Source organism: Canis lupus, chromosome 14 (genome assembly GCF_048164855.1).
Source record: "Canis lupus baileyi chromosome 14, mCanLup2.hap1, whole genome shotgun sequence".
Lineage (NCBI taxonomy): Eukaryota > Metazoa > Chordata > Mammalia > Carnivora > Canidae > Canis > Canis lupus.
This window is the reverse complement of record NC_132851.1, coordinates 46,466,758-46,482,047: the sequence shown is the minus strand read 5'-3', so window position 1 is coordinate 46,482,047 and position 15,290 is coordinate 46,466,758. Positions and strand designations below refer to the sequence as shown.

Below are 15,290 nucleotides of genomic sequence, written 5' to 3'. Positions count from 1 at the left end.
CTGGATTGAGTGTCAGTGACAGTCAGTTGAGTGTCGGACTCTTGGTTTTGGCTTAAGTTGTGATCTCAGAGTCCTGGGCGTGAGCCCCGTGTCAGTCTTCCCACTCAGCACAGGGTCTGCTTCTCCATCTCTCTCTCCCTCACTCCTCCGAGCCACTCACATGTTGTCTCTCAAATAAATAAATGAAATATTTTTTTAAAAGTGAAAAATGGGTTTTTATATAGATTTTTCTCATTCACTGTTAGTGACCTGAAACTCAAAATAATATAAATTTCACCTTTATTTCAAATATTAAAAAAAAATGAGTTTTCAGGGATCTTGATCCTAGACAATAGTCATAATTTTTGCTTCCAAAACATTGGTTATTGACTTTAAAATCAATTCTAGAATAATACAGCGTGTAAAGGCATTTCTGCTGAGTAAGTTCTTATTTTGATCATACATTTGCTTCCTGATCTAAAATATGATTTGAGTGGCTAAAGATGGAATTATATAAAAAAAGCAGCCCTACAACAGCATAGAAAGTTAATATTTATTTGTTGAGGAAGTAACTTCATGCCTAAAAAGTACTAAGTAGATATCCACAAAGAATCTCAATGGAGGGACGCCTGGGTGGCTCAGTGGTTGAGCATCTGCCTTCAGCTCAGGTCGTGATCCTAGGGTCCTGGGATCGAGTCCCACATTGGGCTCCCCACAGGGAGCCTGCTTCTCCCTCTGCCTGTGTCTCTGCCTCTCTCTGTGTCTCTCATGAATAAATAAAATCTTAAAAAGAATCTCAAAAGGAAGAAGTCCTAGTCACTAAAAACTAAAAATGTTTGTCAGCCTACAATCAAATGACACCTTCCTTTTTAAAAATTGACTCTAAAAATTAAACCTAAAAGACTGTATAAGCTTAAAAGAAATTATTTTTAACTCAATAAACTTTTTTTTTAAGATTATTATTTTTTTTTTCATGAGAGACACAGAAGGAGAGAGAGGCAGACACAGGCAGAGGGAGAAGCAGGCTCCATGGAGGGAGCCTGATGTGGGACTCAATCCCGGGTCTCCAGGATCACGCCTCCGGCCAAAGGTGGCGCTAAACCTCTGAGCCACTGGGACTACCCTCAATAAACATTTTAAATATTGCTCCTAACACTGTTTAACCTAGCTATGTCACTGATGTTGACTATCATAATATGCTTTAGTACTGGTGTGCATTTTTAAGGTGTTGGCTTTTGATTGGTTTGCTCCCATCAGCCCTACATTTAGGAGAATGGCTCAGTTGGTAGAGCATGCGACTCCTGATCTCAGGGTTGTGAGTTCGAGCCCCATTATGGGTATAGAGAGTACTTTTAAAAAATAAAAAATTATAAAAAAACAAAAAAAGAGTTGATGATGGGAACTATCTGCATAGCAGCTTCTTAACCTGAATAAATGCAAGCCTCTAGGCTTATCTCATACCTATACTTTTAGGACAGAAGCCAACATAAAACCAAGGCTAACTTCCTAAGCCTGTTCTTTAATTGGTTTTGAATTCCAGCTCCTTAGACCAGCTTCACATTGGTGCCACCATCAAGCTCACCGCTAAGGTAGCACTAATTCTCTCGTCGAGGTGATCGAGTTGGAAGTGGCATAGGACAGCCTGTGGGTACCACAATGAGTGACATTTTTTTCACTCTGTAGGGAGAATGCTTTGTCCCAAATGTTCTTAGTATGTAAATGTTCCTTGTTTTATTATTATTGTTAATTCTGAAATGATGAACCACAGTACTGAAACTAGTTACATGTATTTAGAACTACATATATTTAACTTAATTGTCCTGTGAACAATATGAAGTAGATAGTATGATTACTGTATTATTTAAAAAAAAAAAAAAAGGTTCACAGGTTAAGAAAACTTATCCAAGATCTTGTAGCTAATAGGGTGGCGGTATGAATGGTTTGGAGACAGTTATAATTTGGTGATGGTTGGTATATTAACCTAGAATAAACGGTGGTCAACTTAAATTAGTTAAGGAAATGAAAGAAAACAACTAAGATTAAAATGAAAAATAATTATTGATCGTTTCTGAACCAAGGACAAGTAATAGAAATAATTATCTTTTATGTTTATTATTTATTAGCCTCTGGATTTCTAATCATCTGATCATAAAATCATGGATTAAATCTATTATGTTTTTCAACATCGTAAATATAAATAATTGAATTTTCCTTAACCTAATGAAAGTTTACTTTTTAATATTACTTTAGCTGTTAGAGAAAGGATTGTCCAGCATGCAACAATCATTACTACAGATCATCTATAGTCTTTTGAGTCACATTGATCTCTCTGCTGCCCCAGTCAAGCAGTTTAATCTGGAAATCATAAAGATTATTGGCAAATATGTACAGGTGAGTGACCATAAATGTATAGAATTTGGCCATTTATGTATAGAATTATTCACTGCAAACAATTTATAATCATAAAAAAAAAACTTTAAAGTTCAAGAGTAGGGAAGAGTTATTAGTCCATACATCATGTTTCCAGGAATATTTACGACATGGAAAGAATGTTCTTAATTTAAGTGACAAAAAGCAAAATCTCAATGGTAGGTTGGCATGATTCTTAATTTTGATTAATCATTACATCTATGAATATGCATTTCAGTAATGACTGGAAAGAATGTATATGAATGTCAGCTGTTATCACCTCTGAACAGTACACTTGTGACTCTTTTGTATCTTTCTGCTACTAACCAGATTCTACATAATAAATAGCTACTACTTTTAGAAACAGAAGAGCTCTTTGTAGAGTCTGTATTTTAGAGTTGCTCTCTGTGTCTGATAAAATGAGCCCAGATATTTAGAAAATAGAAAATCAGACTTGGCTTCATGTAAATGATGACAAGTCAGTCTGGTCTGTACTGAATTTCACCTTTGATTTATCTGCTAAGAAAGTCCTTGCTGAGCAGATCAGTATTGTGGATACAATTTATCAAAGAGAGCAAACTCTGAGAACCTTAACAGATGAAAAAAATTGTTTCTACTCCACTTATATTTGCATTCACTAAAGCAGAACTTACAAGTGGAAATACTTGGCTAGCAATGAGTTTGTCTTAGCCCATATCTGAAAGTAATAAAGCTGAGTTGGTTTCCATTATTCTATTTGGTAATCTAGGTTCTTTTTTATATTCCCTTGAAAATCAGTGGATGCAAATATTAAAACAAAACAAAACAAAACTAAGATTCTTTAGTGACCCTCTTCATCTTCTCTATCTCTCTCTCAATAAGCAAGGCTTCACCAAATAACATGTTTTTCTTTTTCTAAAGCACATTTCTTTTTCTTCTTAAGATATAAAGAAGCAAACTAATCAGGGGCACCTGGGTGGTTCAGTGGTTGAGCATCTACCTTCAGCTCAGGTCATGATCTCAGGCTTCTGGGATCAAGTCCTACATCAGGCTCCCCACAGAGGGCCTGCTTCTCCCTCTGCCTGTATCTCTGCCTTTCTCTTTCTCTCTCTCTCTCTCTCTCTCTCTCTCTCTGTTCTCTCATGAATAAATAAGTGTTTTTTTTTTTTTTAAAGTTAACTAATCAGATATTTGCTGGATTATAAGATGTAGATGCCTTTTTTTTTTTAATGTTCAGAACCACAAGCTCACATGTCTACTGGGAAGCAACTAACCATAAGAGGGCATAGATTTCTGACTAGTGAATGGCACATTTCCCATCTAAAAGGAACAGCACAGGGATGCCTAGGTGGCTCAGTTGGTTAGGCACCTGCCTTCCGCCCAGCTCATGATCCCAGAGTCCCAGGGTCAAGCCCTGTGTTGGGCTCCTTGCTCAGCGGAGAGCTTGCTTCTCCCCCTGCCCTCTGTCCCTCTTTCTCACTCTTGCTCACCCTCCTTCTCTCAAATAAATAAAATCTTTTTAAAAATAAATAAAATATAAGGAACAGCACAACTTAGCTTCCCCTAGTGGCTGCCAGTGTGCCAGGACAGATCCAGTGTGGCAAGAACTTCTAAGTTTTGAAGAGAAGCTAGAAATGTGGGTTTTTCTCTAAAATCTCCTAATTTCAAAATGTTGACTCAAGTTTCTTTTTAAATATTGTATGAACTGAAGTTCATATTTAGCTAATGGGCCATCACAGTTTGTGACTTCTGCTTTATTCAGACATTAACCATTTCACAGAATTGTACTCTTGATGGGACGCCTGGGTGGCTAAGTAGTTTAGCGCCTGCCTTTGGCCCAGGGCATGATCCTGGAGTCCTGGGATCGAGCCCTACATCGGGCTCTCTGCATGGAGCCTGCTTCTCCCACTGCCTGTGTCTCTGCCTCTTTCTCTCTCTCTGTCTCTCATGAATAAATAAATAAAATCTTAAAAAAAAAAAAAAAAGAATTGCACTCTTGATAATCTTTTATATCTCATGCACAATTACCAGTATATTTTATAGAAATGTATTTGAGAGGGATCCCTGGGTGGCTCAGTGGTTTAGCGCCTGCCTTTGGCCCAGGGTGCAATCCTGGAGTCCTGGGATCGAGTCCCACGTCAGGCTCCCAGCATGGAGCCTGCTTCTCCCTCCTCCTGTGTCTCTGCCTCTCTCTCTCTCTCTCTCTCATGAATAAATAAATAAATCTTAAAAAAAAAAAAGAAATGTATTTGAATACGTTTTAACTTTTTACAATGCCCACAGCTTCTAATTATATCTGTCAGAAAATGTAACTTTTTAAACTATTTTTTTATTATTATTATTTTTATTTATTTATGATAGTCACAGAGAGAGAGAGGGGCAGAGTCACAGGCAGAGGAAGAAGCAGGCCCCATGCACCGGGAGTCCGATGTGGGATTCGATCCCAGGTCTCCAGGATCGCGCCCTGGGCCAAAGGCAGGCGCCAAACCGCTGCGCCACCCAGGGATCCCAACTATTTTTTTTATAATGGTGTGCTTAAAATGTCACAACATCTATGTGGACATTTTTATAATTATTAAATATTTTGTGCTTTAAGTATCCTCCTATCAGGATGTTATTAAATAAATTGGATAACTCAGTTCTACCAAAGATTTTACTTGCTTTTTGTTCTTGTTTTAGTGGCATTTTCCCCCTCAGACTGGTCAGCTGTGACACAGTATATAGAACACAAGGTTAACATGTGATTTTGTTAACCATAAGTCAGGAAAAAAAAGTTTTTTAAAATGTATCTGCTTTGTAATAGATGGTTAAAAAAAAAAACTGTACGTTCTTTATTAGAAATTGATTCTTCTTGGGGTGCTCAGTGGCTCAGTCTGTTAAGCATCCAACTCTTGATTTTGGCTCAGGTCACCATCTCGGGGTCATGAGATTGAGCCCGGTGTGGGGCTTCATGCTGGGTGTGGAGCCTGCTTAAGATTCCCTCTCTCTCTCTCTCTCTCTCTCTCTCTCCCCCCCTCTCTTTTCACCCCTTGCCCCCAACTTGCACATGCTCTCAAGAAAGAAAGAAAGAAAGAAAGAAAGAAAGAAAGAAAGAAAGAAAGAAAGAAAGAAAGAAAGAAAGAAGCAAACAACTTCTCTACAAGTATCTGTCATGGTCATGTAAATCATTTTTAAATGATGTTGATAGAAATACACAAAACTAAAAGAAAAATAACTCAAAGACCTCAATAACTCAAACAACCTGGCCTCTTTGTAGTCCACTGGGCAAATCAGAGGGCAATATAGCTACATATGCAGGGGAAAAACCTCACCCTATGCAACTCAGTAACCCCTGAGAACATCACTTTAGTTGATATGATTAATCAAAATGAGGAATCATACCAATCCTACCATTCAGATTTAAGATTGGGTCATCAAAAAAACATCTAAAATTATTTTAGTTTTTTAAATATTTTTATGGGATCCCTGGGTGGCACAGCGGTTTGGCGCCTGCCTTTGGCCCAGGGCGCGATCCTGGAGACCTGGGATCGAATCCCACATCGGGCTCCCGGTGCATGGAGCCTGCTTCTCCTTCTGCCTATGTCTCTGCCTCTCTCTCTCTCTCTCTCTCTGTGTGACTATCATAAATAAATAAAAATTAAAAAAAAATAATAAAATAAATAAATAAATATTTTTATGTCTGAAAAAGAAAGTATGCATTAAAAATTGTCTTGTCTCCATTCATCCAAAAAGTTCACATATATACAACCCCTTTGTTTACCACAACTGCCAGATTACTATATTAGGCTTTCTAAGTTAATATTTACAAAGCACTTATTAGGAGAAATGCAAGATATCCTGAGTTGGTAGCATTTTGGTATATATGATATTTTATAAATCTAACAGAAAATTAATTTTCTTACCTGTTTTAACTCAGACCTTCTGTTAAGGATCTTAAAGTAAAAATGACTTACAGAAGTTTTTATAGAAACAATATTTTCATTGTTTAGAGTGTTTACTAAATATATATTTATAACTTCTTAATGTCTGCTATTTTTTTAAACCAGAGTCCTTATTGGAAGGAAGCCCTTAACATATTAAAACTGGTGGTGTCTCGCTCTGCAAGTCTTGTTGTACCCAATGATATCCCCAAGACCTATGGAGGAGATATAGGTTCTCCTGAAATATCCTTCACCAAGATTTTCAATAATGTCTCAAAGGAGTTGCCTGGGAAGACTTTAGATTTTCATTTTGATATATCTGAGGTAATTTCTATTAGAAATTTTCATTTGTTCATCTATTCTCTGATTCAGCAAGTGTCAATTAAGTTCATAACTCACTAGGACACGTGACAGGTGCTATGAAAATGGGGTGGGGTGGGGGAAAGCCCTGTCCTTAGGGAAGACCTAAGACTTGGGCAAATGGGTAAATAAACATTGTGATAAGTGCCTTGGTTGGAAGTCAAGTTAGAAGTACTATAAGGAAGATACAATACGGCATGTACATCTACCCTGATCTGAGTGTTGAAAGATAAAATAACCCTAGACAGGCATATATGAATGTTTGGGGAGGAAAGCTTAATGCAGGGAAAAGCAGCATGTATGAATGAAGCCTTGTAAGTGTGAGAAAGCCTGGTGTTCTGGAAATTTCCAATTTATAATATACCTTGAGCACTGACTATAGAAAATGGAGGTATAGAGTATGATGGGAGATGAAATGAAGGCACAGGAAGGAGCAAGATCATGAGGATCTTGCATGCATTTTAATAAGATGGTTTTATCTGGAAGCAGTAGAAGCTCTTAAAGAATTTTTAACTGAAAAAAAAAATTTTTTTTTTTAAATTTTTAACTGGAGTGGAAATTGTAGGATTTGCATTTTGAAAAGTTTACTCTGGTAACAGGATGGAAGAGTACCAGGGTGGAGGAGAGGGAAGTCAATAAGGAATCTATTAGAATAATGAAAAGATAATGTTGGTTGTCTCTGGGCAATTGCATGGGAAATGAAGAGGGTCGGGATGGTTTTCAGAAAGACTAAGAAGTCATAAATGGGATTTCATGGGAAGGAGAGGAGGTACTAAGGAAGAGGCATTGAGGACAGCTGCTTTGACAACTAGATGAATGTTGGGAACTTTCAGAGAGACTGAGAAGAGAAGGCAAGGAGAACAGATCTTAGCAGGAAGGGGAGGGTAGAGGGTGATGAGGTCAGTCTTGGGTACACTGACTAACTCTGACACTAAGACAACAATGGAGCTGCCTAGTAGGCAGTTAGATTTTAAGATCTGAAGTTTTAGAGGAAGACGGGTGGAAGTAACAATTTAAGGTCTTTAGTGTTTTATAAATGGACAGTTAAAATTGTGAAAGGAAAAATAAAACTAGCATAAACTAAGACCTGAGAAACCCAAAACTTTAAAGAGAGACACAAGGCCCCAGTGAAAACAGAACCTGGACCCTTTATTATGTCACATATTTAACATAAATCTCACATAAAAATTGTTGCCCTTGTTGGGAACCCCCAATTTTTGTTCCAGTACCTGAAACCATTCTTATTGGCCTTGAAACCATTAAAATCATCTTTTAGAAGCCAAAGAAGGAATTTTTCAAGAAGGAACTTACTGAATAAGGATTGTAAGGAAGTTGAGAAAAATAAAAATGGAAGATCTGATCACTCTGGTGTCGAGTAGGATCACATAGATTAAAAAAATTTTTTTTACCGTTTGGCCTTGGTATTAGAATTTATCCAAAGCTTTATGGGCTCTGTTTTTTAAGATGGAAAGAAAACTGTTTATTGCTAACTTTTTAGTTAATACCAGAATTCTGTCGTGGAGCACATAGCATAGGAATATGATGAGGAAATCAGGCTTTTCTTTTCCTAATGATCTTGTCTAGAGCAGTGATAAGAATTCTCAAAATACTTGATATGCTTTATTTCTATTTGTTTCATCAAAAATGAGTGAGTACCTGCTATGTACAGGCAGTGGAGATATAGTAGAAGAGCAGAGATAAATACACAAAGTCCAGGGGGCTCACATGTAATAGGGAAGACGGCCACATAAACAAATCAACACGTGCCAAATGTCAACATATAATTACCCGGATGTGTGATATCAGGGAAAGCCTCCTTGGAAGTCTGGAGTCCCCATTAAAAGATGATCATGGGCTTGGTCAGTTGGTGAATATTCCACGCAAAGGGGGGCAGCATGTGCCAAAACATAGGTCCATAAGAACATGGTGTGTTTGGAAAATAATAGCAAGCTCAGTTTTGCTGGAGTGTGAAGTTCAGGCAGGTGTGATAGAAGTTGAGGTTTAGGGAGGTAAGCAGGAACCACATCATAAAGGGACTCGTATGGCATGCAAATGAGCTTCAATATTATTTTCAAATGCAAATTCAAGACACTTCACAAAGCCAAAATAAATATAAATGAGTTTTGGATAATCATAGAATTTTTTACTGATATAAATTTGGAACTATTATACACCAGATTTGTAGTAAGAAGCTACACAGATATCTTCCTCTTTGGAGTTGTTACTTAGCTTGAATATTTGCAAAAGCACATTACTGAAGCACATATAACAATACGCATTGAAAAAAACACCAAAATGTTAATAGACGTTCAATCTGAGTGATAAGACTACAAGTGATTCTTTAAAAATCATTTTCATATTTTCTGAGCTTTCAAAGAGGATATATTTTATAATCATTGGGGGAGATGTGGAGGTGTTGATTTTAAAGAAAGCAGTCCCTATTTAAAATAGGAATAAGGTCTCAGAGAGTCATTTTCAATAAAGTCAAGTCTCCTGATTAAAAAAAAAAAAAAAGACCTCACAGGCAATGCTTGGCTGGCTCAGAGAAGCATGCAGCTCTTCATCTTGGGGCTGTGATTTTGAGCCCCATGTTGGGTATAGAGAGGACTTAAATATATAAATAAACTTTAAAAAATACATTTAAGAAAAGGACATCATTATCTTTGCTTTTTGTAACATCTACTTCATGCTTAGTGTCTTTCACCTTTTTTTTTTTTGGTTGTTTATTTTTAAAAATGTCCTTATAGGTAGATACACTGCTAATCCTTTTATGTTGAAATATCTGAGTCAGACACTACCATTTTTGTTTCTCTGCAGACACCAATTATTGGAAATAAATATGGTGATCAGCATAGCGCAGCTGGAAGAAATGGGAAGCCAAAAGTTATCGCCGTTACTCGGAGTACCTCCTCCACTTCCTCTGGTTCTAATTCTAATGCCTTGGTTCCTGTTAGTTGGAAAAGGCCACAGTTATCACAGGTACATGGAAACAGCATCAAAACTGAACATTTATAGAAGAATCCATTTTGTTGTATGACAGTTTGAGAATTTGTCTTATTTACTGGTAATCCTAACATTTGAATTATTTTTCTTTTCCTTAGCGAAGAACAAGAGAAAAGCTAATGAATGTGCTATCTCTCTGTGGTCCAGAATCTGGCCTTCCAAAGAACCCATCAGTGAGTAATCATGACAGCATGTGGAAAGGTGTTAAAAATCCTGTTAGCCCATGAAGAAATGGAAATTCTTCTGTTTCCTTGTTTGCCTTTCTAACTCCCCTTACTTTATAGCATTAACTAAGAATGAAAAAGATGCTACTTGTCTGTGTGGCACTTGGCAGTTATGTTAGCTAAGTATTTAGCCAGTTAGACTTCAGCCTGAAAACCAGATGAAAGCTCTGAGTTCACTAACAGATGAGACCTGCGGTGGCTTTTAGGGCACCAATGTCTCCTACACAGTGACAAAGCTGATGGATGGCCCTTTTTTTTTTTTTTCTTTTTCTTTTTTTCGGCTGGCGGTCAGGTTGTATTTTCTTCTAATGAGGATTTGGAAGTCGGTGACCAACAGACCAGCCTAATTTCTACAACAGAAGACATGATTCAAGAGGAAGAAGTAGCTGTGGAGGATAATAGCAGTGAACAACAGTTTGGCGTTTTTAAGGACTTTGACTTTTTAGATGTTGAATTGGAAGATGCAGAGGTAAGGATGTGGGCTCTCCGTTATCATATTTATAGTTTACAGTTGCAAGTGTATGAGAATTAAGGATTTGACCATAGGATCTTACTTATTAAGGTCAGTGTAAGGTCAAGAAGGTAAAAATCAGGTTAAATGGGTCATGGGAATTAAGGAGGGCACTTGTGATGAGCACCGGGTGTTGTATGGAAATCATGTATCACTAAATTCTACTCCTGAAACCACTATTACACTATATGTTAACTAACTAGAGTTTAAATAAAAACTTGAAACTATATACGTATATGTACATACATAAGTATTAAAAAAAAAAGTAAAAATCTAAATTGGCAACTAAATGTGACCAGTACCATTAGTCATAGAAGTAGTCTGAAACAAAAGAGGAAAGAGGAAATCTTAATTTTTAATTTTTTCCCCAAAAAATAAAAAGTGAAAAGTGATTTCTTCCAAAGTAGGTCTTTAATTTAGGGTGTGCTCAGACTTAAATGTGTTGCATGAGCCAAACAAATGAATATGCAGCAAAGTGGTAAAAAATTATATTAAAATTTATCAAACACCATTTAAAAATATATGTGCAAACACACTAAATTAAGTTAAATGAACTTACGTGATTACAAAAGCTTCAGCTCTCTAGAACTCTCTCCTGTGGCAAATGACCAAGATTGTACCTGCGACATCCTCACCATTTTCTTCGTCATGATGTAGCCAGCTCCCTCAAGTGACTCATTTTCATTTAGCCGGAGTCACCGGAGGGCTTTCTCCTCTAAATTGATTCCATCTAGATTAAGTTGATAGTTGTGTGTCACTTTAGATGATTTTGAAATGGAAAATCTAACTCAAAAGGTGGATTTATCAGCTTACAGAGCTGAGATAGCCCAGAGTTAGATATGGCTCAGCGAGGTCTCTGATCTATCTCTGCAGTTGGCGAGGTTCTGCCCTTCTCTGCGAGTCTCTGGCAGATGGTTCTGTCCACATGCAGCAGTGTTCAAAGCAAGTGAACACTGCCATCGTACATTAGTTGCTGAGAGGAGACCAGTTAGGGAGGTCCTCCTATATGCTTCAGCCTCCCTTACACATGGGAACATATGCACATGGTGGCTTGGGGTCGGACCAAATGCCTTTGTGCTAGTTTGGGAGCTGTGGAGGCTTCTGTGGTTCACTGTGTACATGTTCCCAAAGACCCAGTTTGCAGGAGCCCCAAAACCAGAATTATTCAGCACCTCATAGGGAAGTGGCTTTTAAACTTTTTTTTTTAAAACTGTGATCCATAGTTAATATATTTTCTATCATGTCCAAGTATCTAAATCCAAACAGCATTAAAACGAAAGTTCCTGGGCATTCTGCTGGCTCAGTCGGTTAAGCCTCCAGGTGTTGGTTTTTAGCTCAGGTCGTGGTCTCAGGGTCATGGGATGGAATCCTGTATGGGGCTCTGTGCTCAGTGGGGAGTCTGCTTGAAGATTGCCCCCCCCTTCCCCCCTGCTCGTGTGCACTCTCTCTCTCTGTTAAATAAAATAAATAAATCTATTTTTAAAAATTAAATTAAAATTTCAAGACTATGCAGCTGTGAGGCACCTGGATGGCTCAGTCAGTGGAGTGTGTAACTCTTGACCTTGGGGTTGTGAGTCTGGGCACACTGGGCACAGAGATTATATTAAAAAAAAAAAAAAGCTGCCTTGCTTTATCTGTTGTGCACACTGATATTTCCTATTCTCTTTCATTTTTTTCCAATATGACAGGTCATCACCCTCTAAAATTGATTTCACATCCCCAGTTTGAAAAACACGTTGTAGGTAATAGGACTGACTTGAATAACGAGGCAGAAAGTATGATGGACTGAAGAGGCTTGTTGTCCTACCTCAAGGGCATGAGCAGTTTCTAAATTCTGTTGGCAATTATTTGCTTTTTTCATTTGAGAGTTTAAAATTTCTAAAAGCAGATAGGCTCTTGACTTGTGTATAATGGTAAGGTTATTTATTTCATTTGCTTTTTTTTTTTAAAGAACTCTATAAACGCTTCTAAGTTTATCCTACACCCTAATATGTCAGTAGTAATAAATATGATTGAGTTTTGTTTTGTTTTGAAAGGGAGAGTTGGGGGAGAAGGAAAGAGAGAGAGAATCCTAAGCAGGCTCCACACCCAGCACGGAGCCCAGTGCAGGGCGTGATCTCAACGACCCTAAAACCATCGCCTGAGCTGAAATCAGGAGTCTGATGCTTAACCATTAGAGCCACCCAGGCGCCCCAATAAATATGGCTTTTGAGTAGAACCTTAGTCAAATTAAGTTTAAGACGCTTAATGTAGTTTTGTCTTTAATTCAAGTCAGAGTGAGTTGGGGAGGGTAGTGTTAATTGATGCCTCAGAATTAGGCAAATCAAATAATAGAGGTTTTTAAAAACCTAAATACCGTCTTGCTTAAAACATGGTCTCAGGAAATAACTTTGCTACAAAACAAATGGAACCGCTAATTAAACTTCTAAAATACCCCCCAATCTTGAAAGCTCCTAGTGTGTATTCATTCATTCACCAAATAAATATGGAGGGCTATTGCCATTACCATTGCTATGCTACATAATAATATTTGAGATATCTTGTAGGAAGGTGACTTTTCAAACTTTGACCTGCAGGGCTTCTAATACCCTGAGAAACAGGGAAAGATCCAAGAGACAAATGGGCAGAGCTCCTGGCTACCTTTTTTCAGCGAGAGCAGATTGGGTTTTGTTCATCACTTTTGCACGGTTGATTTCCATTTTAAATTTCACTTGAAATAAGTATTCCTTTGCTTTATTTAAAAATAAAAAAAGCTTTGAGAGTCTCTATTCTGGACAGTCCCTCTTGAGAAAAGGAACACAAATCCTATTTTGCTGCCCAACTCCCTAAAATTTGTCATAACAGGGATTAAGAGACCATATAAGAACTATATCCTTGTAAAAGGAGGATCAGTTTAGAGTAATAGAAACATCACTTCTATAAATCCCCTAAGTTGAAATCTGCCCTATTTCCTCTTGGTTATGTCTCGGTAACTTTGAGCTTTAACTATTTTGTAGTAAAAAAAAATGGGTTTAGCCAGAACCATCCTCCAGACTAAAATAATTGTGACCCTGTATGTTGTCAACTGAATGTGGGTATTTTAAGTCAGTTTTGCATCGTATCAAGTACTAAATCCATGTAAATTTTGAAGATTTTCTTAAAGTTCGTGTTGCCAGAGTGTATCATAGAAATGTTGTTCTAAGTGTCTGTCTCTGACTTCTTCATAATATATCTTGCATAAAAAAGTAATCTGAATCACATGTTGGCTTCCTACTCAGAGCTTAATCCAGAGCTTGAATCAGTCTTTGGGTTTGAGAAATCACAGAGTTTTCCCCCAAAGTGTAGTGTATATTTAAATGTTTGTCTTCGTTCTTTCTAATTCTGTGTGTTTTCCTTTTTGCTAACCAGGAACTGCAGGTAAGTTGCAGCCTGGTGTTGTGGATGTTTATGTGTTGTCATCTGTGACGTATTTGTCTTCTTCGTGGTCTCATTTGTGTTTGTGTCTTAGAATAGAAATGGCCTAGGTAGTAGGTTCAGTTGGTCCCCAGTCATACAAGATAGAAAGTCGAGAAAATTATTTAGCTACAGCAGGATCGACCACATATTTTGATCTTCTTTAAGTATAAATATTTAACAATGTTTTAAAAGTTTTGAGAAATTGAAGGGCTGATTGAAACTCTGCTTATGATGATGCATTAAGTATTTTTCATCTCGGTTTATGTTTTCCTGGTGTATTATGTTCGCCATATGCACATGTATCTGAGGTCTTAGAAATCACGTCTTTCCTTTCCAGGGTGAAAGCATGGACAATTTCAACTGGGGAGTCCGCAGGCGCTCGCTGGACAGTATTGACAAAGGGGACACCCCCTCCCTCCAGGAGTACCAGTGCTCCAGCAGCACCCCCAGCCTGAACCTGACCAACCAGGAGGATACAGACGAGTCCTCGGAAGAGGAGGCGGCGCTCACAGCAAGCCAGATACTCTCCCGGACGCAGATGGTATACGGCTCCCTACCTTCTTATACAGCGACAGTTGGTCTCACTTTCCTCTTAAACTTCCAACTTAGTAATTAGCGTTTCTCGATTTTCTGATTTTCCTTTCACTTTGGGTAAAAAGCACACGCTGAAAGGAAAAATACAGAAGTGCCCCGCTAACGGAGCGTTCTGTTAGTAACAGAACTCCACATTTACATTGAGGTTGCGCACCCCTTCGCAGCTAAGACGGTTTCCTCCTCTAGTGATGGTGAGTCCTTCTGGACACTTCTGGAGGCCCTCGTCTTGAATGACACATGCTTTTGCCATCAGTGTGGACACCAGCACTGCTTCCTTGACCTCCCGCTTTTCTTTCCTAGTTAGCGCGGAAAGATGGAGCACAGCTTCGGTGCCTTTCCAGATCAAGTCAGTTATGTGGGGGTTCCGACTGGGAGCCCCCCGGCGAGGTGGGGGAGACCATAGAGGGAGTGCCCAAGGCTGCAGGAGTAGGGTGTCTGCTCAGAAACGCAGAGGGGGAGGGGGAGGATGCCCGTGAGCAGGAATCGGGCGGGCCACCCTGACACAGCCCAAAGGCCGTACCCTCTTCGCACGGAGCCCACCTGCACCACTCCGGTCACTGGAACCCCGCGGCTCCGTGCGGGGTGTGCTCAGTCTGCCGGTGGATGGTGGGGGCTTTCAACGAAATGGAAAGTTGTCTGTTTGGTGCCCGTTCGGGCTTACGTGGCTGCTTGCTGGTGAACGCTGCTTCTTGAGAATCTGCTAGGTGCTGAATGCTGCTGAGTGCTGTGGTGCTGCTGGGTGCTGCTCAGTGCTGCTGGGCACTGCTGGGTGCTGTTGGGCGCTGCATGGTGCTGCTTGGTGCTGGCCACTGCTTGGTGCTACTGGGCGCTGCTGGGTGCTGCTCAGTGCTGCTGGGCTCTGCTGAGTACTGCTTG

The 15,290-nt window shown here is 38.9% G+C and overlaps 1 protein-coding gene across 12 annotated transcripts in view; it reads left to right on the top strand.

Moving 5' to 3' along the window:
• FRYL (FRY like transcription coactivator) overlaps positions 1-15,290 on the top strand; it is a 256,517-nt gene that overhangs the window by 213,265 nt on the left and 27,962 nt on the right. For all 12 annotated transcript variants that reach the window (XM_072774992.1, XM_072774988.1, XM_072774989.1 and 9 more), the window contains 6 exons: positions 2,230-2,370; positions 6,414-6,611; positions 9,465-9,626; positions 9,749-9,823; positions 10,167-10,343; positions 14,158-14,361. In XM_072774992.1, the coding sequence (XP_072631093.1) occupies positions 2,230-2,370; positions 6,414-6,611; positions 9,465-9,626; positions 9,749-9,823; positions 10,167-10,343; positions 14,158-14,361 (957 nt within the window). The remainder of the gene's footprint in view (positions 1-2,229; positions 2,371-6,413; positions 6,612-9,464; positions 9,627-9,748; positions 9,824-10,166; positions 10,344-14,157; positions 14,362-15,290) is intronic.